Source organism: Gymnoscopelus braueri (assembly GCF_963280865.1).
Source record: "Gymnoscopelus braueri genome assembly, chromosome: 11".
Lineage (NCBI taxonomy): Eukaryota > Metazoa > Chordata > Actinopteri > Myctophiformes > Myctophidae > Gymnoscopelus > Gymnoscopelus braueri.
In genome coordinates this window covers 40529625-40556962 of record NC_137613.1, presented here as the reverse complement: position 1 = coordinate 40556962, position 27338 = coordinate 40529625, and the positions used below count along the sequence as shown (strand labels likewise).

General features: G+C 44.1%; 1 protein-coding gene across 3 annotated transcripts in view; it reads left to right on the top strand.

Annotated features, from left to right (window-relative positions):
• Window positions 1-27338, top strand: part of samd12 (sterile alpha motif domain containing 12) — a 175581-nt gene that overhangs the window by 59927 nt on the left and 88316 nt on the right. For all 3 annotated transcript variants that reach the window (XM_080441780.1, XM_080441781.1, XM_080441779.1), the window contains exon 4: window positions 18635-18775. In XM_080441780.1, the coding sequence (XP_080297906.1) occupies window positions 18635-18775 (141 nt within the window). The remainder of the gene's footprint in view (window positions 1-18634; window positions 18776-27338) is intronic.

The following is a 27338-nucleotide window of genomic DNA, read 5'->3' as shown; positions in this document are numbered from 1 at the left end:
ACTAGTCTAACTCATGCACACTGTGATTGTATCACAGTCTAGTCACAGCTTAATTCAAGGTGATGTGAACCACCTGTGTGACAGCTGGTTATCTGAAATTGTAGCCGCTAGTCCTTTCATAACGACCGCAGTAAGCCGTGATTGACTGTATGGCGCGGGGCTCACAGGCAGACCCCGTAATCCCCGTAGCGATTTGCCACGGTGATCTCTTGTAGCGGATCTCCATAATCCATAGTGATCTCCCAGCACCGTTAGCGTCCCACTGCGCTGTCCGCGGGTTGTTAGAGGTGGCTAACCGGGAAGAGGCACTGTATAATGATCAGATGGCTACAGTGTGGAGATAGATCAGTGCTAGTGAAATTAGCATGGGGGTACTGCTGCTGAGAGGAGAGATTTCGCTTTGAGGCACCTTGTTGCGTGCGTGTGTGTGTGTGTGTGTGTGTGTGTGTGTGTGCGCGCGGTGGGCACCCTCACACCTCTATTTTCATATTCCCCACTCAGTCTGCCCCAGTCCCTCAGCTTGCTGTGGCCCGGGCTTCATTACCTAGGACAGGGGTCTTCAACCTTTTCAGGCCAAGGACCCCCTAACTGAGAGAGAGAGATGAAGCAGGGACCCCCACTATATATTACATAAAATTGTGTTGCAGATTAAAGATTTTCATAGATGTTGGATTCATGTTAATGTGTATTTTCAGACATTTAACGACTTAAACCGTCAATACTTAGTAAACTTTCACTCTGTACTTGGTCTGCTCTTTTTTTCCCTCTTAGCCGAAAATAGTCGATCTACAAGCTCACAACGCCTCGCGCTGCGAGGCGTTGTGAGCTTGTAGATCGTCTATTTTCGGCTAAAGTTGTCCTTAGAATAGGGATGCTAGTAGGGATCAAGTGGTTAATGTAAAAAACATTGATCCTATCACACAGAGATTTGGCGGACCCCCTGTAAAAACTCTGAGGACCCCTTAGGGGTCCCGGACCCCCTGTTGAAGACCCCTGACTTAGGATAAACCTCTGTCGTGTTCTTAAAGAAACACTGTGATCAAGTCTCTCCAGCAGGTTGCTGATCCAGTCTGGGTCTAGAGCAGATATAGAAACGGTTGTGTGTGTGTGTGTGTGCTCTATACTGTAGGTTCCATAGGTACCGCTGAAAGCCTGGTGACGCGAGGTTATCTTAAAGATAATAACTGGCCTTTTTCTTCTGCAGCCAGGAATAGCATTAGCATCTGATCACAGGAGCTCTGTGGCTGCACTTGCCACTTTGCTGCTAGCAGGCAGGCAGGCAGGGCTGGGTGGCTGATATTATAATTAACCGTTCACGTTCTAGTTATGTCAAACTTGAATATCTAAGGAGATTAAAACATTGAGACCTGAAGCCGATTCTACAAATGTCTTCTAGATTCCAACAGTATTCTGAAAAAAACGTATGTTTATATATCAGTGGTGCTCCGACTTTTGCATGTCAAGGACCCCCAAAATGATATGTATTTGGCCGCCGACCCCCCATCTCAACATATGTTGTTCCAGGGACCCCCCAGAAGCAAAGATTTGAGTTAAAAATGTTCGCTTCAAAAGAATATATTATTCAAAGAGTTCCACACATTTTCACGATTTAAAAAAAATAGCAGATCTACAAGCTCGTAGCGCGGCACTCGGTGCCGCGCTACGAGCTTGTATATCTGCTATTTTTGAACAGCCCAAAGTGTGAAATTGAGCTTTTTAGCTCAAATCAAAAAGTGACACGGATGCGTTCCAGGTCTTAATGGGTTAAAACATTGTTCCGTAAGTTATGCTCTGATCTGTCCCCGGCTTTTTTTTTTTGCCGTCGTCGGTGGATAGTTCTTTGATAACGGCTCACCTGTAGTGCTCTGAGGGGAGCGTCTTGCATATGGCTGAAAGATTTTTTGCTTGTTTTGCTTTTGTGTGTAGCTTCTGTCGAGCATCCTCGCATCAGCCTCTGATTCGGTGCCAGAGTGACTGCATGCGGCGCCGTGTTGGAGTGGCTAGCCAACCAGATGCTCGCTCGGCGAGACACCGTCCCAGAGGACACTGACAAACACACACACACACAGCTGCACCAGGAGAGTTGTTGAAGTATGTGTGTGTGACCATCGTGGAAGAGATTCACCTGGGGAGGGAGGGCCAGTGGCTGGAATACGGTCCATTCCTTTTATTCTCAGTTCCCCAGCACGCCGCCCAAAACATGTCAGTTGTGAAAAAAGGGCTATAAAGTGTAAGGAGAGTTAGGTTAATCTGCTGCCTTCATAGTAATGTCCTCTATCGTAGCTGGTCCTCACAGCTGGATTTAGCATGGCACTTTTTTTGCTCCACCTCACAAAGTGTGTGTGTGCGTGTGTGTCTGTGTGTGTGCGTGTCTTTGTGTGTGCGCGCGCGCGCGCACGCCAGTTCACTGCACACTTGCCATTTTGCACTTTCACATCCAGTGTGTGTGTGGTGCATGTGTGTGCATGTGCGCAATAGGTTCTCCCATTCATCAAAGCTGTGGTTGACTGTGCCAGACCATAGCCGTAGATTAATCTGCTCTCAGCCCAACACCGAGGGAGGCCTGCTGTCCCACCACTCATTAATCTAATTCCCTGGGACTGTGTGTGTGTGTGTGTGTGTGTGTGTGTGTGTGTGTGTGTGTGTGTGTGTGTGTGTGTGTGTGTGTGTGTGTGTGTGTGTGTGTGTGTGTGTGTGTGTGTGTGTGTGTGTGTGTGTGTGTGTGTGTGTGTGTGTGTGTGTGTGTGTGTGTGTGTGTGTGTGTGTGTGTGTGTGTGTGTGTGTGTGTGTGTGTGTGTACACAGTACCGCACTTCTGTTCCTGTGAACCACCAAATTTATAGGTTTGCTACAGTCTGCAGTTGTTGATACACGAGCAGTGCTCCAGTGCAGCCTCTCTGATGGAATTCAAGCTGTTGGATAGGGCATCGAGAGAACCTGCCGGTAAATGGCAAGCTGCAGCACGAGACACGTGAATGAAGGAAGCATACAAATCCGTATACTGTAAACAACTGACAGGTGGAGCACATTTTCACTAAATTCCTTCGAGGACGTGGTGAATAGATAACTTTCCTAGTTCGAGTTCAGGAGAGTACACGGTAAAATCCTGAGTGCATCATGGACACCTGGCAGATTTTTGTTCTCCTATATCCCATTGTTCTGATGTGAGGAGATCAATATTGTTTAAAAAAAGACCCTATAGCCGGATCCCAATGCCCAAATACCTCCTCTCCTCCTCCTCCAGCATAATGTTGTTAGTAGAATCAAGAATCAAGAAGGTATCAACAACCTAAAAAAAGCAACCTATGTATGTTACACATTTTATTGAAACAATAGAAAAATGGAGTGGAGCACATCCCTATTGATACAGATAATAAGCCAGTAGGCTAGAGTATATTAAACAATACAAATAAAAATGGAAATGCGGTGCGTGGAGGGGGGGGGGGTGGCTGGGGCGCCCCTCCACGCACCACACAACAAGGTTTGTTGTGTAGAACCTCAATGTTCCTCACATCCACATGATGAGGTGTAACAAACTCCGGCTTTTCCTCTCTTCCATGCGCTAGCAGGATGTGATATCAGCCTTCCTTGGCCATGGGAAAAGAGTGCATGGGCAGCTTGGGAAGCAACACTGGATCTCACAGTAGCACCTGATTATGTGGATGTGAGGATGCCTCACCAACAATGAGGGGTCCAGATGACAACATATAAGCACAATGGATAGATAGATACCTTTATTGATCGCACAGGGGAATTTCAGTCACCCAGAGGCAGTGCAGCAGTCAGAGTTACAAAGTTACAGATACAGAGTAAGGAATGTATACAGCAATACAAAGGTAAGACATAACAATAAGATGCACCATCACTAAAGAACAAAAGTATACACCTGTACAAACTATCCTGCACAATGCAGAAAAATAACAATAACACCAGGTTACAGTGTCCTGTCAAACCGTGCAACCAGTACAATCACTGCAATGCAAAGAAAAGTGACAAAGTGTCCACAGTGCAATCAGTACAATAACTATCTAAGTGTAATTAGAGGTCAGAGTCCTTGGTACATCTTTTATTCCAAGTTATATGACCGGGAGCAGTATGGGTTAGCGCCCCCAGCCTGTGTCTTCCGTGAGGAAGAAGCCCAACAAACCCACGGTGAGGCCTTTAGGAGGGCCATTCAAGCAAACCGGCCCAAGGAACCATCACGCCAGAAGGAAATGTTTGGATCGGGGTGTTGCAGCGGATCTGGTGCAGCGGATCTGGTGCGGCGGATCTGGTACAGTGCTCAGGTCCTGGACCTGGTGAGACGAAGGAGGAGCCCGGCCAGGAGGCCACCCACAGAGCCTAGTCCCTCCACGTGCCAGAGCCTCCCCGAGTTCCGGCAGAGTAGTTCCGGAGAAGCGGACTGAGTGGCCCTGTCTTTCCCTATAGGACTGACCGTGGGTCTTGGGACGTAAGTTGGGGCTTGATCAACCCCGGCTGGGTCACCTGGGCGAGGGTGTATGTTGCGAGATCCGAAACACCCTATGACCCCAGACTACAACACTGATGATACATCCCAGGTGCATCCATGTGATGTATTCTTTATAGACAGTTGACCTGGCAGAGCGACCAACGTGTGTCTCGTTGTAAATCCTCATAGCTACCTGCACAAAAGACATGCCAAGTCTCAAACAGTTCCACCCGGGGTAGGTGAATCTACCCCGGGATACCCCACTATATCCTTGTGAAGGGAGAGGGACGTGTTTGCCATGATGGCGTCCAGCCTCCTCACTGTACGCACCTTAGCCACCCCCTCCAGTGAGGTCCCCACGAAGGAGCCCACCTTCCTCACCAGCCAACAACCTGTTCAGGTGCACTACTAGAAACTTGTAGTTGGCTACAATCTCCACCACCTCAGCATTTATGGTGCTGGGGACCGGAGGTACCCTCTTGGTCGTGCCATAGTCCACCACCATCATCCTTGGTCTTGCTAGCATTGGGCCGGAGGCGGTTTGCCTCGCTCCAGTCCACAAAGTCCTTCGCCATGCTATCGTGCTCAACAGTGTTGTCACCTGAGATGCAGCTGACCACCGTAGTGTCATCTGAGAACTTCTGTAGGGGCCATGTCTTGGAGTTGATCGGAAGTCAGATGTGTATAGGGTGAACAGGAAAGGTGACAGCACTGTGCCCTGGGGACAGCCGTGTTGTTCACCAGCACCTCCGACTGACAACCCTGCAGTCTCACATACTGCGGTCTGCCCGAGAGGTAGTCTGTGATCCATGCCACCAAGCCGTGGTCCACATCATCAACGCAAGCTTCTCAGCAAGCAGTTGTGGCTGGATAGTGTTGAAGTAAAAACACATGATTCTGACTTTGTTGCCCAGGGTGTCAAGGTGTGTGAATGCCCTGTTTAGCATGTAGATGATGGCATCATCAAATGTCCGCCTGGTATGCAAACTGAAGGGGGTTGAGGTATTCACTCACCATCGGTCTCAGTTGATTCAGTACCAGACGCTCAAAGGTCTTCATGCTCTTTGATGTCAGAGACCTGTAGTCACAAGGTGCGACTTTTCTTAGGCACTGGGACAATGCAGGAAGATTGCCACAGTTGCGGCACCCTCCCCGTCTTCAGAGAGAGGCATATCGTTTGGATCAGCGGTTCTGGACAACCGGATCTCCATATATGCCTATACTATACTGATACGCCCAGCCCACGTATGCACGTACAGTAGTGATGAGCGGGTCGACCCGTAACCCGCGGGACCCGCGGGTCAACCCGCGGCGCGGGTGGGTCGAGTCAGGATTTCAGAGGAAATTATGCGGGCTACGGGTGAGCGGGTCAGCCGCTCTCACACGCAAAAAAAAAAAAAAAACCCTATTTTGAACAACATGCTTGTTTATTCAGCCCATGACAATGTTGTGCTACTGTAGACATTTAAAGGGACTTTGGGTACTTAAAAGAGCGCTATATAATATATATTCATATTCCCACCGCGGGTCGCGGGGCGGGTTGAGCCATAGATTTATATGGGGTCGCGGGTCGCGGGTTGAGGCGGGTTGGGTTCCGTCGCGGGTTGGGGCGGGGCGGGTCATGAAAAAACCTGACCCGCACATCACTAACGTACAGGGTTTTTGTGCATTAATTGTAAGATGGTTTCAAATACTCCTATCTATTTCAAAAGGAATGTGCTGCACTCCATTGTTCTATCTTTCAAATACATTATATGTGTAACATACAAAGGTTGCTTATTAAGGTTGTTCCTAAAAGTGTTCTGGGTGAAAATGTTGAATACCTTTTTGGGGATAGTGTTGATATTGTTAATAAGTAAATTAGAGTGCTCTAGATGGATGCAATCAGAAAATCGGAGCATTTCACGTTTCTAATGCTTAAAAAACATAAAATAGACACTAAGTTTGCCAAAACTGTCAAAAGTTAACGTTTTCACATAGCCACCATCTTGGAAATATGCAAATTAGGGTTCCAGACACACCCAATCGTAATGATAAGCATTCCAATGTGTTTGCAATGGTCAAAAAACATGAAATAGACACCAAGTTTGTATTTGTAGCTCATCTGGTTCAAAAGTTACAGCCAAAACCGTTTTACATGGTGGCCATTTTGGATTTGGCCGCTATGGCGACCCCAAATGTCGCCCGCTCAGGCGCCCTAGCTAAATCATTAGAGCATGCCCTGGGCTACATCTGGGCCAAATTTGGTGCATTTAAGACTGATTAGCGCGAAAATATCCCTAAGGCCCGGGACTATTGCTGAAATATTGTCCATATAGGTGATTATGCTACTAAAAGCTAATTACGCAAATTCCAAAAATTGCTCAACATATCCAAGTTAGCATCCGGCAGTTTCTACATGCTGGGGACCCATACTCAACATTTCTAACATAAAACCTTGGTGTACTCAACATGTCTGGGTTCACAATGGGGCTCTATGGGCTGGCAAGTAGACTAATATGCATATACATAATCTAACTGTACAGGTAATGTGCATATGCATATCTAATCAATGGCAGCAATGTCACAGTCGAATGTGCAAAGGAGTCAAGCATATACACAGAATGAGTCATTGTCAGTACCGTTATTCTATATTATTTTATTAAAAACGTTTGTCCATATCCTCGTGTTACAGTGAAATTGGTGACCTGCTGAAATATTGGACCATCTTGTGGACTTCACATAACGCACATTGAGGTCTTGCAATAAGTGGCCTAAATACCTCTAGGTTTAAATCTGTTATTAAACAAACGGCAGTGATCTGACTTTTATGTTACTGTATGTGAAGTCCACAAGTCAGCAGGTCACCAATTTCCCTGTAACACCGCCATGCTGGAGGACGGATGAGGTGAGGAGGGAGAGATATGAGTATCAGCAAAATGTTGAGGAAAAGATGTTGTTTCATGTCATTGAGTGTGCAGAATGAGTGTTAGTCTGGAAGCGTACACTTGGACTTACAAATGGAGAAATGAACACAGGATTTTACTGTGTAGGGCTAAGTAAGTACCACTATCACTTTCTGAAGTATTGACTTCCTAGTCTATCCATCTCGGTGAGTTTTCCCAGTCCAATTTGTTCTGTGAATTACACTGGAGGAACTGGACAGAAACAAAACAATTTGAGATGGCACCCTAGTCTGTATCTCTGCATAAACTGACGGTTCTGATTTGTATGATCTGTGAAACGTCAATGAACAGAGTGGAATGTCATCCATAAGTGAAACATAATACAGTATCCACTTAATATGTTGTATGTGGATGTGTTGAGTATTCTGAAGGCGTAAAAAGGGAAGGGGGAGAGGATGAAGGAGGGAGAGAGGAAGGTAAAAAGGCAGAGATACAAGGTGATGAGTAGACATCGTTGGTGTTTAGGTTGGTAAGCAGCAATCTGGGAACCCATCGCCAAATAAAAAGGAAAAACAGCGCCCTCTGCTGTTTTTAACTTTTTTCATTTGGCTCTGGGCGGAGCTGAACGGACGACCCGTACTCAGGGAAACCGGGGGTTTTGGTCTGCCTTCAGCCTTTCACTTCCGGTGGTGCGACTATGTTTTCATTCCCACTAACAATATTTCTCCACGGAACACTTAACACCATTTCTCCCAAAGAACATGGATCGTTTTGGTTATAAGCCCACTTGTTTCTATGATGAGAGGGCAATTTAAAATGTTACTAACTTTCCGTGGTTTTGTCGGCTTCGAGGACGCCACTGTTAAATGAGTTTCGGTTTGTTTCCAGTGGGGAACGAACGGCACAGACGTAAATCCCGCCCACTACATTTTGATTGGGTAAAGCGCGGCCTGCTTCCTGATCTGATGGCACGCCCACTTGTAGCCAATGTGCACGGGTTGTCAACCCGGCTACCGACAGATTCAAACGCAGCGATGGATCTGTTCTTGACAGATTAGGTAAGCAGTGAGTCAAGCACACAGTTCTGTGGGAGACCCTGCCTTGAAAAAAAAAAGCCATCAATGGGAGAAACACTGCAAGGGAGGGCGGGAGCGGGAATTCAAATCCAATCAATATTGTGCAACTGAAATAGGCTAAAGTACATTAAATTATTTTCTCAGTCAATTGCCCAAAGATAAGTGGATGAGAGGCGAGAGAGAAGATGGCTTTGTTCCTATCATGGAGAGGAGATGAAATGATTACACACACACGGCATCAGAAGTAGCTTGCTTACAACTCAGTCATGATAGCGCGGGAAGTAGGCTAGTGTGTGCGTGTGTGTGTGTTTGTGTGTGCGCCTGCCAGGACTTAAGTGTCAAGTGATTTTCTGTCACGTCTGTTTCTGTGTGAGTCGACCCACAGAATGAACTGACCTACGGAAGTGACAGTAACACACTATAGGTCCCAGCACACCATTAAGTGGTTGTTATATTTCTTCAGCTGCAACCAAGCAGCTAGTATAAGACAGTCAGTCCGTCCGTCCGTCCGTCTGTCTGTCTGTTTTGGGGCATCAGACAGACAGTCTATATCGCCCCAAAACGTTCAAGCACTGCCACAATACAAACCCGTTGATTTGGATCCCCTTTGTCCCGATTGGCTGAAACGGGTGTGCAACAATAAATAAATCGTCATAGCAGCACTGCAGAAGCACAGGACAGATACAGATAGGAGTAGATGTTGCACATCTATTGTATAAGGGGTAAATGCTTAGTAATATACAGGAAGTAGAAATAAGATTCAAAATACTAAAAGGAGATTGGTCCGTTTGTCTGCCCTTGGACTGGCTGTGATTTGCATGATGTATGAGCTATTAACGGGTAGGAATATGAATGTAGTCAAAGCATCAGTGAATATTCTGTCACCAGCAGTATGGATAAATATGTGCAATCAATCTACGGTGAATAAATAACAAATATACCATCTTACACAAAACGTTTATAGCGGTTTGCCATTAGCAGACTCTCATATTATTCATATTTGACCATGTCTCCCATTCCCCCCCACCCCCCCCACCACACATTTTCTACACTTCACTTCATTTTTTGCCTATCTTATCTTCTATCTCTCTCTCTTCCTCATCCTCTTCTCCCCATTATCTCTTCACCACTCTTGAGCTCTCCACCCCCCCCCCCCTCCTCTTCCTCTGCTTGTGTCCATGCTACACTGCTTCCTGTATTAATTATGGCTTTTTAAAATTGGTGGGATTTTTTTGGGAGCCAGTGACTCAGAACTGCAGTGGGGGGTGGGGGGGGGGGGAAAGAGGGAGAACGATGGAGAAGGAGCGAGTCAGAGAGAGACAGGAAGTGCATACGTGCATGTTTGGTATGGGGGGGGGTGAGAAAGACTCTCTCTCTCTCAGCATTATGCTTAATTTATACTTGGTGTCAGGGCCGGTGTCGCCGTTTTTTTCGGGGCGCGATACGACACGCAACCAAGTATAAATCTTGTTGTTTTTCCGGTGTAGGCCATGATGAAGAGATGCCATCAAATTCCATGGGACCGTCATTTATTCTCGTCTTAAATGGAGTTTCAAAGTAAGCCATATTGTAAAGACGGCCCATCAAACGATTGTTCTTTCTGTGACAACCCAAGACGTTTAAAGTGTCATATAGGCAGGAATGAGTGACTTTAAACCCATTAAGACCTGGAACGCATCTGTGTCACTTTAGATTTCTTTGGCTATTCAAAAATAGCAGATCTACAAGCTCATATAAACAGGTACAGTGAAAAGAATATGATCAGGGGTGCACATAACTTTTTAGGTGTAGTACTCAGAAGAGCACCTGGAGATGTGACTTGGTGCGCACAAAATAAATGGTCCCGTGCCATTTTGTCGGGAGTGGGGGGGTGGAATTCATCACGGTGCCCACCGGACAGTTTTGTCAACGGGGGGGGGGGGATGCTGCACGAGAGAAAAGGACGCTCTGCTTCAAAATTCCGCCGATTTTCGCCGTTTCTTTTTCTCTCACGCCATTTGGTGAAGCCCCCAAGGTTGGTGCCCTGTGCTGCGCTGTTTTTATCCGTCAGATTGGGACGTTCACGGCATATTTTTGCACCATTACGGTGCGTTCATCATCGGTGACGAGTGCCTCTAACAGCCGCTGCTGGCTGCGTGCACGCAGCGAGGCAATGCGAGGCGATGAGAGACACGAGTGGCTGAGATGCGAGTGGCTTCAGGAAGTAAATTCCTAGCCTCGATCTCCAGGCTTTTATTTTTTAGTTTTGCTAAAAAATAAAAGCTTGGAAATTCCTGTCCCAGCTGTTGGTACGCAAAAGCGCCTCGCGTCGTCTGATGTGCCACGCATTATTTATTTTGGGTGCGCATGCGCACCTGCGCACCAGTTATGTAGCCTGGTAAACACCCCCTCCCTCCGGAAATCTCATGCATTGCATTGCATTTGGTTTCAGGAAGGAGGGTCTGGGATTGCTCACAGAGTAAAGCTGCCCGAACCGCTGCGCATACGAACCAATCAGCGGCTGCTAGGGGCGGGATCATCCAATCACCTGCCTAGTAACTTGAAAAAATGAAACTCCGTCTGTCATCGATTCTGCGCCCGAAGTCTCAGATGCAAGTACGCTGTGAAACAAAATGTGTGTCGCAAGCTTCTTCCATTTGACGGAGTGAGGTTACCAGTTATGTGCACCCCTGAATATGATGTCAAAATGTACATTTTCTTATAACCATAACAATGCGTAGTGTGTGTTACAAAATCGAAAAATCCAAAATAGGACCGTCATTTTTAGCTTGCGGCCCCTTGGACTTTTGATATTTTGCTGAGTGGCCCCTGAGCCATCTTAAGTTGAGTAGCCCTGGTCTATATAGTCCAATACTGTACAGATAGTGACCCCCCTATAACTTTAGAAGGCAATTAGTCCTTTGCTTGCCAGCTGTTCATTTATTTTGCGTTCAGCTCTGTGTGTCAACCACAGCCAACTTGTGTCATAAAAATGCATTTATTAAAACCACAAGCATGAACGCTCTACGTGGACAAATTAAGCATAATCAACGGAATATCGTGTCTCTCCTGACGCTCTCCGTAAAACAAATGCTCTGAACGTACCCTGTGGAGCAGGTTTAGAACGTCAGATTGACGCAACACCGATCGTGCATGCAACGCAATGCTCTTGGTGGAGCTGGCGTATAAAGAGTTAAAAAAACTTGGCTTTCTTTCAGAGGCGTTCCACCCCACTGGCAGGGTTGCCAGACCTGCTTATTATAATTTCCCCGCAAGATTTTATTTGAAAATAGCCGATCTACAAGCTCACAACGCGTCGCATCGCGACGCGTTGTGAGCCTGTTACTGAGCCTGTATTTTCAAATAGCTGATGTATATGTTGAAAGTGCTCATGTGGCCCATAGCCGCTTCTTTTGGGCTGGTTTTTCCTAGACCTGGTTGCTTGTTTCTCTCACAGAATCTGGCAACACACCCCACTGGTATCGCTCTGCCTAACCAACCAGAAGGACTGGCATGTTTGGTGCCACCTGCCAAGAGCTGGCAGCTTGTTCAGAAGTCGTCAGCATGCCTCCCATCTTCCCCTCACACTGCCCACACCTACACACAGCCATACCTTCCATTAGCTTTTTTGAAGATATCGTCAGTGATTTATCTCCATGTCTCTGTGGGTTGAAATGCTTAGAAATGGTTGTTGGCCAAGAATGACACAGTGAATGAAATGTACAGTAGAGGGGGAAAAGGGGGGTTTAACCACTTATATACAATGTACAGTAGAGGGGGAAAAGGGGGGTTTAACCACTTATATACTTAGTTGACTGAGTCCCCCATGGGTCTATAATAGGCCCCCTCCTGTTTTCACTCGACGCTATATATATATATATATACGAAAAAAACTGCCGATCTGCTATTTTCACTGAATGTTCGCCCCCAGAACAGGGAGGCTAGGGTTCATGTGGTTGAGGGACTATAATTGCTGCTCTAATTTGCACAAATGTGATCATGTTTTGGATTAATGAGACCAAATGTTCTTTTGGAGTGGCACTAAACAAAGATCAATAGAGACGCCTTGAACCACCTGTTTGTGTGCTGCTCAGAACAGCGGGTCACTTCCTTGGTGGGTGTGTGTGTGTGTGTGTGTGTGTGTGCTCTGTTATTAAAGATGGTTATTATCGAAGCGTGGAGAATGTGAGCCTCTTGTTGCCATGCCGATCTATCTTTGGTTACGTGATGAGGTGCCAAGTGATGGTTGGTCAATATTTATAGACCCATAACAGCATGCTTTGTGTGCACAGTGGTTTTCTCTCTGCCAGACTGTATCTTGTCTCTTCCAATGCTCATCGTTTTTCCCCCTTTCTTTTCACTCCCTATTTCCCTCCGACTCTTTTCTCCTGCCCACTCCCTCACTATAATCCCTGTGTCTATCAGTCCGTCCATTTAACCCTTTAAGACCGGGAACGCATCTGTGTCATTTTAAGATTTCTTTGGCTATATAAAAATAGCAGATCTACAAGCTCATAGGTGCCGCGCTATGAGCTTGTAGATCTGCATTTTTTTTTTGAAAAATCGTGAAAATGTGTGCAAATCTTTAGTTTGAATATATATATACTTTTTTAAATCGAAAGTTTTTAACTCAAATCTTTGCTTCTGGGGATTTTACAAATGTCTTCTAAATCTTTTTTTTTTTCTAAAGTTTTTTTTTAAAACTTATGTTGCTATATTATCAATGGTTTTCAAACTTTTTTCATGTCAAGGACCCCCAAAATATGTATTTGACCACGGACCCCCTCCCATCTAAAAAATATTTTGTTCCAGGGACCCCCAGAAGCAAAGATTTGAGTTAAAAATGTATATAAAAGATTTGCACAAATGTTCAGGATTTTTCTAAAAAATAGCAGATATACAAGCTCATAGCGCGGCACTCGGTGCCGCGCTATGAGCTTGTATATCTGCTATTTTTGAATAGCCAAAGAAATCTTAAAAATGACACGCATGCGTTCCCTTCCCGGCCTTAAAGGGCTAATATTCCTTTTCTACTTCCTCACTTCCGGGCCTTTGCGACTAGAGTTGTCTCCCCAGTGTTTTTGTAATGGAAATGATCAAGCCATTTCAACGTCGGAGCATCTTAACTACGTTTGGCGTTTTTTTTTTACCCCCATCTGGACTTGTGCTGAGTATAGTGCTTCTTTTGTTAACGGGCAGGAAAATTGGCCTAACACAGTCAACTCTAGTGTACTTCTAACACTTAAGGGTACTTAGCTTTCCAAACGGCTCCCCTTTGTACTGCGCTAGCATGCGCGGCGTAGACTGGGGGCACTGTCCTCAAAGAGCCCCCACAATAAATCTTCAAAACAAGTCAATAGGCATGAAATTACAATGTGTGTCATTCTGTGTTGTGCCGTTTCAAAAGAGCACATTGAATAAGAGTGAGTATAGCAATTTACAGATGAAAATTGGATTCTAATCTCACGCCATTAACGGCTTCGGTGGCTTTTTTTTCCTGACATGAAATGAAGTCACCGACTGAGCCGAGGCAACCAGAGAATGAACTCTCACAGTGAAAGACACCATAGGTGTTAAGTAAAAGTATCAATACTGCAATGTAGAAGTACTCTGTTACAAGTGAAAGTCCGGAATTCAAAATTTACTTGAGTAAAAGTACAAAAGTATTGGCATCAAAATGTACTTAAAGTACCAAAAGTAAAAGTACTAAAATGTTTGAAAATAGCCGATCTACAAGCTCACAACGCGTCGCATCTGTGAGCTTGTAGATCTGCTATTTTCAAATAGCCTATGCATAAAATAGGGCTGAAGTGGTTAATGTATGTTTCATAATTTATATCTGAAAAGTAACTAGTAAGTAAATTTATCAAATAATTGTAGTGGAGTAAAAGTACAATATTTGCCTCTGAGATGTAGTGGAGGAGTAAGTAAAAGTATTGGAAATTGGAAATACTCAAGTAAAGTACAAATACCTCAAAATTGTTCTTAAGTACAGTACTTAAGTAAATGTACTTAGTTACTTTCCAGAGAGCAATGACAAATTTTTCAAGAGAATGACAGAGAGAGGCAGAGAAGAGAGAGATCTGGGGAAGAGAGAGAGAGAGAGAGAGAGAGAGAGAGAGAGAGAGAGAGAGAGAGAGAGAGAGAGAGAAAGCAAGACAGGTAGCATGTGACCGTCGGACTGTGGCAGCCCTACTGTGAGACAATACAACCAGACGAGTTTAATGGGTCCGTTAGCCTATGAAGAAGAGTGATCAGTTCACTGGCTGTCAGCCAATCGGGAGGCTCTGCCCTACTGGGGCACTCATTAAGGCCAAAGGAGTAAGGGGATCTGCAGGGGTCCGACCTAACGCATAGTAATTACTATGAATTATCTTCTTATCTGCTCTCTATCGCACATTCTACAAAGCCACCCGTGACCAGCATTATTAATTAGACCATTATCCTCTTCCCTTCTTATCAGCAGCAGAAATCCCGTTTACAGAAAACGATCGGGAGATTAAATTAGGGATTTCAAACGAGTTGAAAATTAAGAGAGAGCCACGAGAGGGTTTGTTTTTGTTTCAGGGGATATGCAAATGATGCTGTAAAGATGAGAATTGTGTGCTCTGCTTGGGGGGAAAAACAGCTTGATATCATAGCATTGAGTTGGCTGTAATAGCAACAGCCAGATTATGTATAATTCAGTGCAGGACTTGACAGCATCAAGAGATGTGTACGACTGAGGGAATATTGTAGGTTTGGGCCACAATTTTATGGGCATGTAATACAAGATGTATTGGCCGTTTTTTCTGTCCTTGCATCGTGTGTGTGTGTGTGTGTGTGTGTGTGTGTGTGTGTGTGTGTGTGTGTGTGTGTGTGTGTGTGTGTGTGTGTGTGTGTGTGTGTGTGTGTGTGTGTGTGTGTGTGTGTGTGTGTGTGTGTGTGTGTGTGTGTGTGTGTGTGTGTGTGTGTGTGTGTGTGTGTGTGTGTGTGTGTGTGTGTGTGTGTGTGTGTGTGTCTCTCCACCCTTCCTCATACATTTCCACTGGTGACATAAACGCTTTGTCTACATCTTTCTGCCCTTAAAGAATAATTCCGGAAGGGGCGCTCGGGTGGTGCAGGGGTGAAATTCCTGCCCTGCCGGAGACTAGGGGTTTGAATCCTGTGCGCTGCATCCGGCTTGGCCCGGTATGTCCCCGTGTTTGAGGGTGAGAAGCCGGGGAGCGTTTTTATGGAAGCAGATCAGGCTCTTAAGTCTTGATTGTTTATCAAAAAAGTGTCAGTGAAAAAATTAAAAGTGAAGTGGAAAATTAAGATTTGAACTTGAAAAAAAATGAAAATGTACCTGAAAGTCTTGAATTTCTAAATTGAACTTTGACAAATCCCAGAATGCATGAAAAAAAACTGTTCAAACGTAACTTTGATTCTTTTTTTTAATACTTTTGAATAAATTAATCATTTTAATTTTTCACTTCAATGTATATTTCGATCTTGGAGTACTTTTTTTTTTCAATTGAATTCTATTTATTTATTTCAGATTCAGATCTGATTTTTACGGATTCAAATCGTTTTTTTTCGGTTGCAGATTCTAATTTTTCAGATTCAGATCTTTTCTTTACGGATTCAACTTGAAAAGTTTCAGGTTAACTTTTGGACCTGATTTTCCGTGGGGGCGGGCCTCGGCTGAGAGGGGCGTGGTCTGCCATGAGTGACAGGCCTCCCCACGTGGGGCTCGTGGCTCGTGGCTTTTTTTCTTTTCTAAACTTTATTGAACACTGTTACAAATCACACTAACTGTTCTTCATATTAAACGTCTTTTTCCAGTGGTAACCTATTTATATCATTGATCTATTAAATAAGTTTGAAAAAGGCTTAATGGTGATTATTTAGTGAATTATGGACAATTTGTTTGTTTTAACAGAACGTTTTATTAAATAAGTTTGAAGATGCTTAATGGTGATTATTTAGTGCAGAGGTCTTCAACAGGGGGTCCGCGACCCCTAGAGGACAGGGGGTCCGCGACCCCTAGGGGATAGGGGGTCCGAGACCCCTAGGGGGTCCGTGGAGGTACTGCAGGGGGTCCGCGAAATTGTTTGATTTAAAAAAAAAAAGTATTGATATATTAAATAAGTTTGATAAGGGCTTAATGGTGATTATTTAGTGCAGAGGTCTTCAACAGGGGGTCCGCGACCCCTAGGGGACAGGGGGTCCGCGACCCCTAGGGGATAGGGGGTCCGAGACCCCTAGGGGGTCCACGGAGGTACTGCAGGGGGTCCGCGAAATTGTTTGATTTAAAACAAAAAAGTATTGATATATATTAAATAAGTTTGATAAGGGCTTAATGGTGATTATTTAGTGCAGAGGTCTTCAACAGGGGGTCCGCGACCCCTAGGGGACAGGGGGTCCACGACCCCTAGGGGATAGGGGGTCCGAGACCCCTAGGGGGTCCGCGGAAGTACTGCAGGGGGTCCGCGAAATTTTTTGATAAAAAAAAAAAAAAAGTATTGATATTTCGCGGACCCCCTGCAGTACCTCCGCGGACCCCCTAGGGGTCGCGGACCCCCTGTTGAAGACCTCTGCACTAAATAATCACCATTAAGCATCTTCAAACTTATTTAATATATCAATACTTTTTTTTTTTAAATCAAAACATTTCGCGGACCCCCTGCAGTACTTCCGCGGACTCTCAGCCGAGGCCCGCCCCCACGGAAAATCAGGTCCAAAAGTTAACCTGAAACTTTTCAAGTTGAATCCGTAAAGAAAAGATCTGAATCTGAAAAATTAGAATCTGCAACCGAAAAAAACCGATTTGAATCCGTAAAAATCAGATCTGAATCTGAAATAAATAAATAGAATTCAATTGAAAAAAAAAAGTACTCCAAGATCGAAATATACATTGAAGTGAAAAATAAAAATGATTAATTTATTCAAAAGTATTAAAAAAAAGAATCAAAGTTACGTTTGAACAGTTTTTTTTCATGCATTCTGGGATTTGTCAAAGTTCAATTTAGAAATTCAAGACTTTCAGGTACATTTTCATTTTTTTTCAAGTTCAAATCTTAATTTTCCACTTCACTTTTAATTTTTTCACTGACACTTTTTTGATAAACAATCAAGACTTAAGAGCCTGATCTGCTTCCATACGTTTTGGCCCATGTTGTACCAGCGATATCCTATAGCTTGGTCAGGGTTAGCCTGATTATCAGACTGAAGCTGCCTGGAGCTTCAGTCTGACATTGGCTCCAGTGTAGGCGATTACAAGGGGGAGGCGATTAGAATTTCCCTAAACCAATCCTAAGCGATCCCCATGACTCTCATTGGACAATGCATTTTGTACCGGAGAAGTCCTATAGGTTCCCATTTACGACACCAGACCAAGAGGCGGTGCACTCAGAGAGTGGGCGGGGTCTATGGTATGGAACCAGGCTAGGCCAGGGTCAGTGTTGCCAGATTCTGTGAGAGAAACAAGCAACCAGGTCTAGGAAAACCAGCCCAAAAGAAGCGACTATGGGCCACATGAGCACTTTAACATATACATCAGCTATTTGAAAATAGCAGATCTACAAGCTCACAACGCGTCGCGATGCGACGCGTTGTGAGCTTGTAGATCGGCTATTTTCAAATAAAAATATTGCAGGGAAATTATAATAAGCAGATCTGGCAACCCTGGTCAGGGTATCTATTGAGCAGGGTGCGGAGCCAAGACAAATAGATTCTTCCTCCACAAGCGTTGCGTCCTCCCAATTAAACAGACTGGCAGCGTCATATTTATCGGCAGAAACAAGTGCTTGCCTAGTATGCCTACCCCCCCCAACCAGTAGGGGTCAGCAGCGACAAGGGCCCACAGTACAGTACAGTCTATATAAAAAATATAAAAAGAAATATGAACTCTGGCTCTCCAAATGGAAGTCTGTGTCTATTGTTACCAGGTTGCAGTCCTGGTCTATAGATACACTCCAGCCTAGTAGTGACTTTTGCGTGACTTTTTCCTCATTGGCTGTTTTTCTTTAGCCAATGAGGGCTCAATGTACTCTCAGAATAATGGGATCTAAAGACGACCCCGCAATAGTGTGTTCGGCCCCTGCATGTAACTCTACATTGGTAAGCGGCACTGTTGCTCAATGTCCTCTCAGAATATGGGATCTAAAAAACGTTGCCATGTTTAGCGAGAGAAACAAGCAACCTGGGTATAACCGTGTCATATCTTTGTTCTCGTCTCTCTGGCTTCTCACTTCCCTTCCTCCATTGTGTTCGTCTGTCCAGGGCGAGCGCTGATGAGACTGACGGACCGAAAGCTGGAGCGAATGGGCATCATGCAGGAAGCCCAGAGGCAGTACATCCTGCAGCAGGTCCTGCAGCTCCGCGTCCGGGAGGAAGTCCGGACACTTCAGCTCCTCACACAAGGTACCCGGAGCCTTCAGTCGTTAACGTGACCACAAAAACAGCATTAACCCATTTAGACCCTGAGGCCGATTCTACAAATCTCGTCTAGATCTCCTAAAACAGTTTTCTGAAAAACTTTTGCTGCTTTATCAGTGGCGGCGGCGCTCAAACTTTTTCAAGTCAAGGACCCCCAACATTATATGTATTTGGCCGCCGACCCCCCCCCCCCCCATCAAAATATGTTGTTATAGGGACCCCTAGAAGCAGAGATTTGAGTCAAAAATGTTCCCTTTAAAAATATATATATATTCAAATATTTGCACAAATGTTCGAGATTTTTCAAAAATAGCAGATCTACAAGCTCGTAGCGCGGCACTCGGTGCCGCGCTATGAGCTTGTATATCTGCTATTTTTGAATAGCCAAAGGATAAAATAATGGATTAAGGGTTACACAGAGTATAAATGAAACGGTCCATTTGGTTATAACACACAGCTTTGAGTGTTTTATTCATTTTATAGAGCCATTTTATATACGTGTCGGGTTTTCTCATTGTGGATTAAACACTGAAATATCAGTATGAGTTGCTAAGCAACTCCTCGTGTGTTATGGCAAAGAACACACAGCTCTCTTGTCAATTTTTATCGCTCGTTATTGATTAGAACCAAGGTCGAATAAGAGTATAACGTATAACTGTATACGCCTGCAGGCCTTACATGCCACCATAACATTCTAGTGAAGAACTAATACTCCTTTAAAGCTGCAATCCGGAACTTATTTCAATGAATAAAACGTTCTTTTATTTTGAGCCCATCTGTTTTGGTTGTAGTAACTAACACATCTGAGACATTTCTCACACCATTGAGAAATGTATACCTTAGTGTCGGGTAGGACACTTAAAGGGATAGTTCACCCCAAAAAAAAAAGATTTTTATCTATCGATTAGTCACCCCATGGAGACTTGAATTCATGGATATTTTTTTAGTTTTTGTTGCATTTCTAAGCCAATCATTTGATAGGAGGAGCAGGAGACACAAAGGAGACTCTTTGTGTCTCCTACCGGAACCACTGCCGGTCATCAGATTATTGGCTTAAAAAAAATATCCATGAATTCAAGTCTCCAGTCTCCATGAGGTGACTAATCGATAGAAAAAAAGTCATTTTGGGGGTGAACTATCCCTTTTAATTAATGTATATACTCTGGCAGTTAAAGAGTTAAGGGCCATTCACACTGAGCACTATAACTATAAAGAATATTGTTGTAAAAGTCATTCTAAGTCAAGTGGATGGCGTTCTTCACACCAACTATAAAAAACAATATAGTTATAGTTATCGTTAAAGTTATAGTGCTATCAGTGTGAATGGCGCTTTACTGGTTGACACGTAATACTGCCTGAAGCTCATGTGCAATATCTCCCCATACCAAGCAGGGATGCCTTTCTTGTCAGAGTTGGTAGACATTTTGGTCTCCCACACACGATCTGGGTTTCAATCCTGTGTGTAGGACACGACACTCTACGGATTGCGGCTTTAAAACGTGTGTTACGTGGATGAGGTCTGAACCGTGGTGCATGGAACTCATCTGGTTCTCCTCTATACCTGACGGCGCTTTTCACTCCAGGGTATTGCCAGCTTACATTATAATAGTTTGAATTCACATGCCAGCTGCTGGCCTAGAAATAATTGCTTTGTTTTTGCATGCGTCACTTTTTGGTACCTGTATGTTCACTGGTCTTTACTCATCAGGGTACTGTTTGTACCTTGATGTTATTTAACCCATTAAGACCGGGGACGCATCTGTGTCATTTTAAGATTTATTTGGGCTATTCAAAAATAGCAGATCTACAAGCTCATAGCGCTATGAGCTTGTAGATCTGCTATTTTTTTTTTTTTTATCGTGAAAATATGTGCAAATCTTTGAATACATATATTTTTTATTTTGAGATGGGGGGTCCGCTGCCAAATACATATAATTTTGGGTGGTCCTCGACATGAAAAAGGTTTTAAGAACCACTGATATTATAGCAACATAAGTTTTTTTTTTTAAACAGAAATTTAAAAAGACATTTGTAGAATCCCCCAGAACCAAAGATTTGACTTGCAAATGTTAGCTTTAAAAATATATATATATTCAAAGGTTTGCACCGAGTGCCGCGCTATGAGCTTGTAGATCTGCTATTTTTTAATAGCCAAAGAAATCAAAAAATGACACAGATTCTTTCCCGGTCTAAATGAGTTAAGGAAAAGAAAACAGTCTTAAAGAGGTGGTGCCATGGTTTAGCACTTTTTCTGTTTTTCATGTGTCTATGAGGTTGATAGAACTTCATTAAGCCCCCCTGGTGGTGTTTTTATGGTGTTTTATGTCTTCTCTGACTATTTTGAGTTTCTTCCTGGAGGCTGAAACCTTGAGGGTCAAACGTGCCAATAGAAAAACAGCCATTTAATGACACAGTAAAAACATACCCTCCCCCTCATTATCATAACACAACAGGTGTGGGCATGAGGAGGAGGAGGGACTAGGACAGGTGGGTGGTGCTAAGGTGGTGGAGGAGGTGCTAAGGTGAGAACCACGTATACTTAATGAACTGGAGGCGTGCCCACATAAAAACATAAATTTAACACTTTTTGTACACTTTTTTGAAAAAAATCGTCCTCCGAGTATAAACATAATACCTGATGATTATGTTTTAGGGGGGGGGGAATCACTGAAAATCACGGCACCCCGTCTTTAACATTTTGCGTAAAAAAAAATTAAAAGAATACAAGATTGTTATCGCAACTCTAGTGCCACGATGAACATTATGGTGTTCTAAAGCTGTTTTATACTGCTGTGGCATCGTTGCACATCACTACACAGTAAAAATCCTCAGCGTTCATTTCATCTGTTTGTACAAATGCCTTACAGGTCCGTTTGGTTCCAATGCACCCGACAAGATACATCACACATGCTGCGCCGTAATACATTATTACCACTATTTAATATCACAGCTCACATTAATATTACATCTCGGCACAACACCAGTGCAACAGTCATCATTCCCCTAATACATTATTACCACTATTTAACTCATTGAGACCTGGAACGCATTTGTGTAATTTTTTGATTTTGAGCTAAAAAGCATTATTTTACACTTTGGCTATTCAAAAATAGCAGATCTACAAGCTCGTAGCGCGGCACTCGGTGCCACGCTACGAGCTTGTAGATCTGCTATTTTTGAAAAATCATGAAAATGTGTGCAAATCTTTGAATATATATTGTTTAAAGCCAACATTTTTAACTCTATTCTTTGCTTCTGGGGGGTCCCTGGAACAAAATATTTTGAGATGGGGGTGCGCGGCCAAATTCATATCATTTTGTGGGTCCTTGACATGAAAAAGTTTGAGAACCACTGACGTTTTTCAGAAAACCGTACCTCAGGCCTGGTTTAATATTACATCTCTGCACAACACCAGTGCAACAGTCCATCATTCCCCTAAGTGTAACATAAACATACAACATCCACTTCACAATAGCACAAATAACATTTCCCCCATGAGAATCAGACGTCCTTCATTCTGTGAAAATTCCACCCCAAAAGCATCAATAATTTTGTGAGAGCCTCAAACATTTTCTACAATTTATCCATAATCTGTCTCTCTCTGCACTCACCCTATATAACACCTAATTTCTGCGGTTGCCAGAATTCATAGGGCAATGCAGCCACCACCGCACATCTCAGAATAACCAGCCAATCAAGCAGCACTCTCTCCCGTCCAACCTTTCTCCGCTTTCTTCCATCTCTACGCAGTCGTTCTCGGCAACACGTCTCATTTTCATCAGCAGCTCTCAAATTGCTACCTCCGCCCCCCACGGCCACCACCGACTCCTCCGCCACGGCAACACAAAAGACCTACATTACATTCACTACCATTAACTACCATTAACCCATTAAGACCGGGAACGCATCTGTGTGTCATTTTTAGATTTCTTTGGCTATTCCAAAAATAGCAGATCTACAAGCTCATAGCAGTGCCACGCTATGAGCTTGTAGATCTGCTATTTTTTTTTTTAATCGTGAAAGATTTGTGCGAATCTTTGGATATATGTATTTTTAAAGCGAATATTTTGTAACTAAAATCTTTGCTTCCGGGGATTCTACAAATATCTTCTAAATCCTAACAGTTTTTTGAAAAAGCCTATTTGCTATAATATCAGTGGTTCTCAAAAATGTTATGGCCGTGGACCGCCATCTCAAATTATTTTGTTCCAGGGACCCCCCAGGATTTGTAAGAGAGTCAAAGATGTTTGCTTTAAAAAATATATATTCAAAGATTTCCACACATTTTCACGATTTTTCAGAAAATAGCAGATCTACAAGCTCATAGCGCGGCACTCGTGCCGCGCTATGAGCTTGTTGATCTGCTACTCTTGAATATCCCAACAAAATCTAAAAATGACACACAGATGCCCGGTCTTAAAGAGTTAACAGGAGCCTGTCCACATACACACACATAAGTCCAAATTACCATCACTACCATTAAACGAGGTTTTTAAGTCCTTGCTTAAGACTCTCTTTTTCGACTTGGCTTTTAATCACAGCCGCGCTTTATTTTAACTTGATCACCTCCTGTTAGATTGTTTTTTAAAAAATTGTATTTGATTTTATTGTTTTGTTGTATTGTTTCTTGACCTGTACAGCACTTTGGTCGACTACAGTAGTTTTTAAGTGTGCTTTATAAATAAAGTTTGATTTGACTAACAAGCGCCTGTCCCACAGACACACACAACAGACCACATTACCATCACTACCACTAACAAGAGCAGGGTTGCCAGAATTGCTTATTATAATTTCCCCGCAAGATATGTATTTGAAAATAGCCGATCTACAATGCGACGCGTTGTCAGCTTGTAGATCTGCTATTTTCAAATGGCTGATGTATATGTTAAAGTGCTCATAGTCGCTTCTTTTGGGCTGGCTTTTTCCTAGACCTGGTTGCTTGTTTCTCTCACATAATCTGGCAACACTGAACAAGATTCTTGTCCACAGTCAGAAAACAGAAAACATTACCATCACTACCACTAACAAGAGCCTGTCCACAGCAGCACAACAGACCACATTACCATCACTACCATTAATAAGAGCCTGTCCACAGCAGCACAACAGACCACATTACCATCACTACCATTAATAAGAGCCTGTCCACAGACACAACAGACCACATTACCATCACTACCATTAATAAGAGCCTGTCCACAGACACAACAGACCACATTACCATCACTACCATTAATAAGAGCCTGTCCACAGACACAACAGACCACATTACCATCACTACCATTAATAAGAGCCTGTCCACAGACACAACAGACCACATTACCATCACTACCATTAATAAGAGCCTGTCCACAGACACAACAGACTACATTATCATCATTACCATTACTAAGAGCCTGTCCACAAGTCCTCAGTTTTAACAGGCTTCACCGGAAGACTCCCAAGACAGTAAATGGTAACCATTTGGCATTCGGTTGTAGAACACGATGTTGACACGAAGGATTGTCACTCGTCTTTGGTACCCGGGTTGCGTACACCGCAAAATCCTGAGTGTCAATTTAACTCGGAGAAAAAAACGTAGCCGTTGAATTAACACTGCAGGAGTACAGTTGGAGAGAGGAGTTAGTTAGCTGTGTGCTGACAGTGTGCTAAAGGAGTCCTCCCTCCTCTTCTCTTCTCCTCTCCTGTCCGGTCCTGTCCTGTCCTCCTCAGAGGTGACGTTATGGGAGGTGACAGGCCACCATGCAGGCCCGGCAGACACAGGGCTCCAGCCTCAGTAGGAAGCTCTGTTTTAGTGGAGACGGCCAGGGCCTCAGGGAGAGTGGGACCGAGGGACAGTGGGGATGGAAAGGCCAATGATAGATGGTGGGAGGAACGGAGGAGAGGGGCAGAGAGAGAGAGAGAGAGAGAGAATAATCCAAGCGAGACAGGGCAAGAGCATAGTGTGTGTGTGTAATAGAATGTGAGGGACCAGGACGCATTTGGCGGCCATTACAGGGTTCTCCTGTTTTGTGGGGAAAGAAACAAAAAAGGGGAGAAGAAGAAATGTTGGGAATTATTGGGGACAGAGGGAGAACAAAGATGGAGGATTCTCAGTCTTCTTAAAAGCCGTCGCTTGTGGAAATGCTGGTGGGTGAATGAGAAGTAAAGGGGGAAAGAGGAGAGGCGGAAAGATCATTTTTATCGCTATGGGGAAATTCTCCCGTAACAAGTCGGAAGCTGAGAAAGAGGGAGTGAGAAAGATGGAGGAAGAGAGAGAGAGAGAGAGAGGTGGTGTGATGGGAGGAGAGATGGAAAGAGAGAAGATAGAGCTACAGTAGGGGGGGGGGGGGGGGGGGTGTGTGTGTGTGTGTGTGTGTGTGCGTGTGCGTGCGTGTGCGCGCCCTCGTTCCTCTCCTAAGTGATGGAGGATTGAAATGAAGGCTGAATGACAGGAGTGACAGACTGACTGGTCCACTGGGCGGGGGGAGAGGGGTGCTCTGTATACACATATCTATATATATATACACAGTATGTAATAGAGTATACTGTATAGAGTGGGGGGGGGGGGGTAAGGAGAGATGGATAAATGATGGGGAAAGAGAGTGACAAGAAGGTGCAGACATGGACCGAGAAGCAAGAGGGAAAATAGAAGTGCTACACTGTTAGAGCAGCGATTTTCAAACTTTTTTAGTTCAATGATCCCCAGTTTGACATGCGTTAGGCCACGGTCCCCCATTTTATGCAACTTTGTATCTCTGGGATCCCAATCAACACAGTAAGAATCTTCAGTGTTAATTTAACTCTAAACGTGTACAAAACGGAACCAATGGTTCCATTGTCCTGTACACTGTGAGAATCATGGACCCGTCTGTAATAAATTGGGACAAAGTGTCCCATTTTGGTTTCAATCATTTAGCTGGGAACCCCCTGGGAACGCCCTCGGGGACCCCTGGGGGCCCCCGGACCCCACGTTGAGAACCAGTGCTATAGAGCGTTGGTTCTCAAAGTGGGGTCCGGGGACCCCCAGGGGTCCTTGGGGGGGGGTTCCAGGGGGTCCCCAGCAAAATGTGTTAATATAGCGTCACAATAGTTTTTACCTGTTATACTTTGGCTATTCAAAAATAGCAGATCTACAAGCTCATAGCGCGGCACCGAGTGCCGCGCTATGAGCTTGTAGATCTGCTATTTTTGAAAAATCAATTTGTGGGTCCTTGGCACGAAAAAGTTTGAGAACCACTGCTATAGAGAGAGAGTCATGGCAGAAGAGCGGGGGAGAGAGGTAGATTGTAGACAGAGCGAGAGAGAGGGTTTAGAGACGGGAAAAAGCGAGGGAGGCAGGGAGCGGTGTGTCGTAATTACTCCGGTGTACCCAGACAGAATTAGCCAGACGGACAGAGATTAACCTTTAAGGGGTTGCTGGTCCACAGGAGGAAAATAATTAGATTTCCCCTGTCTCTCTCTCTCTCTCTCTCTCTCTCTCTCTCTGCGTGCCAGGGGCTGACGGCTGGGAGCATGGAGGCTCATCCTTTATCACTTACAGTCAACAGAGACAGGGAGTTAGGCACTCTCAAATGGAGAGCGATAGCCCAGACATTGTCTGAGTGACGAGGACATCTGGCTCAAGTCGAGCGGATTTCGCTGACACTTGCGAGCACTCTGGACATGACGCATGGCACACCGCCAAGATATGGTGGAATGGCGACGCGTGCTGCCTCTGAAATTGCACACTGTACTGTATCATACACGGATACTAAGGCTACTTTTTAATTTTTTGTATTATAATTGATTCCCATGTATTGCCTGTTAATCTCATATAGGAGCAGCCTGGTGTATTCTACAGTATGGTTGGCAGTGGTGTAAAGTAACTAAGTACATTTACTCAAGTACTCTACTTAAGTACAACTTTGAGGTACTTTGACTTTATTGGAGTATTTCCAATTGTCTATGCTTTTACTTCTACTCCACTACATCTCAGAGGCAAATATTGTACTTTTACTCCACTACAATTATTTGAAAACTTTAGTTATTAGTTACTTTGTAGATTGAAATGATTACATTAACCCCTATTTTATACATAGGCTATTTGAAAATAGCCGATCTACAAGCTCACAACGCGTTGCACCGCGGCGCGTTGTGAGCTCGTAGATCTGCTATTTTCAAACATTTTAGTACTTTTACTTTTGGTACTTTAAGTACATTTTGATACCAATACTTTTGTACTTTTACTCAAGTACATTTTTAATTCCAGACTTTTACTTGTAACAGAGTACTTCTACATTGCAGTATTGATACTTTTACTTAAGTAAAACATTTGAGTACTTTTTCCACCACTGCATGTGTCTATGAGGTTGATAGAACTTCATTAAGCCCCCTGGTGGTGTTTTTATGGTGTTTTGTGTCTTCTCTGACTATTTTGAGTTTCTTCCTGGAGGCTGAAACCTTGAGGGTCAAACGTGCCAATAGAAAAACAGCCCTTTAGTGACATAGTAAAAATATACCCTCCCCCTCATTATCATAACACAACAGGTGTGGGCATGAGGAGGAGGAGGGACTAGGACAGGTGGGTGGT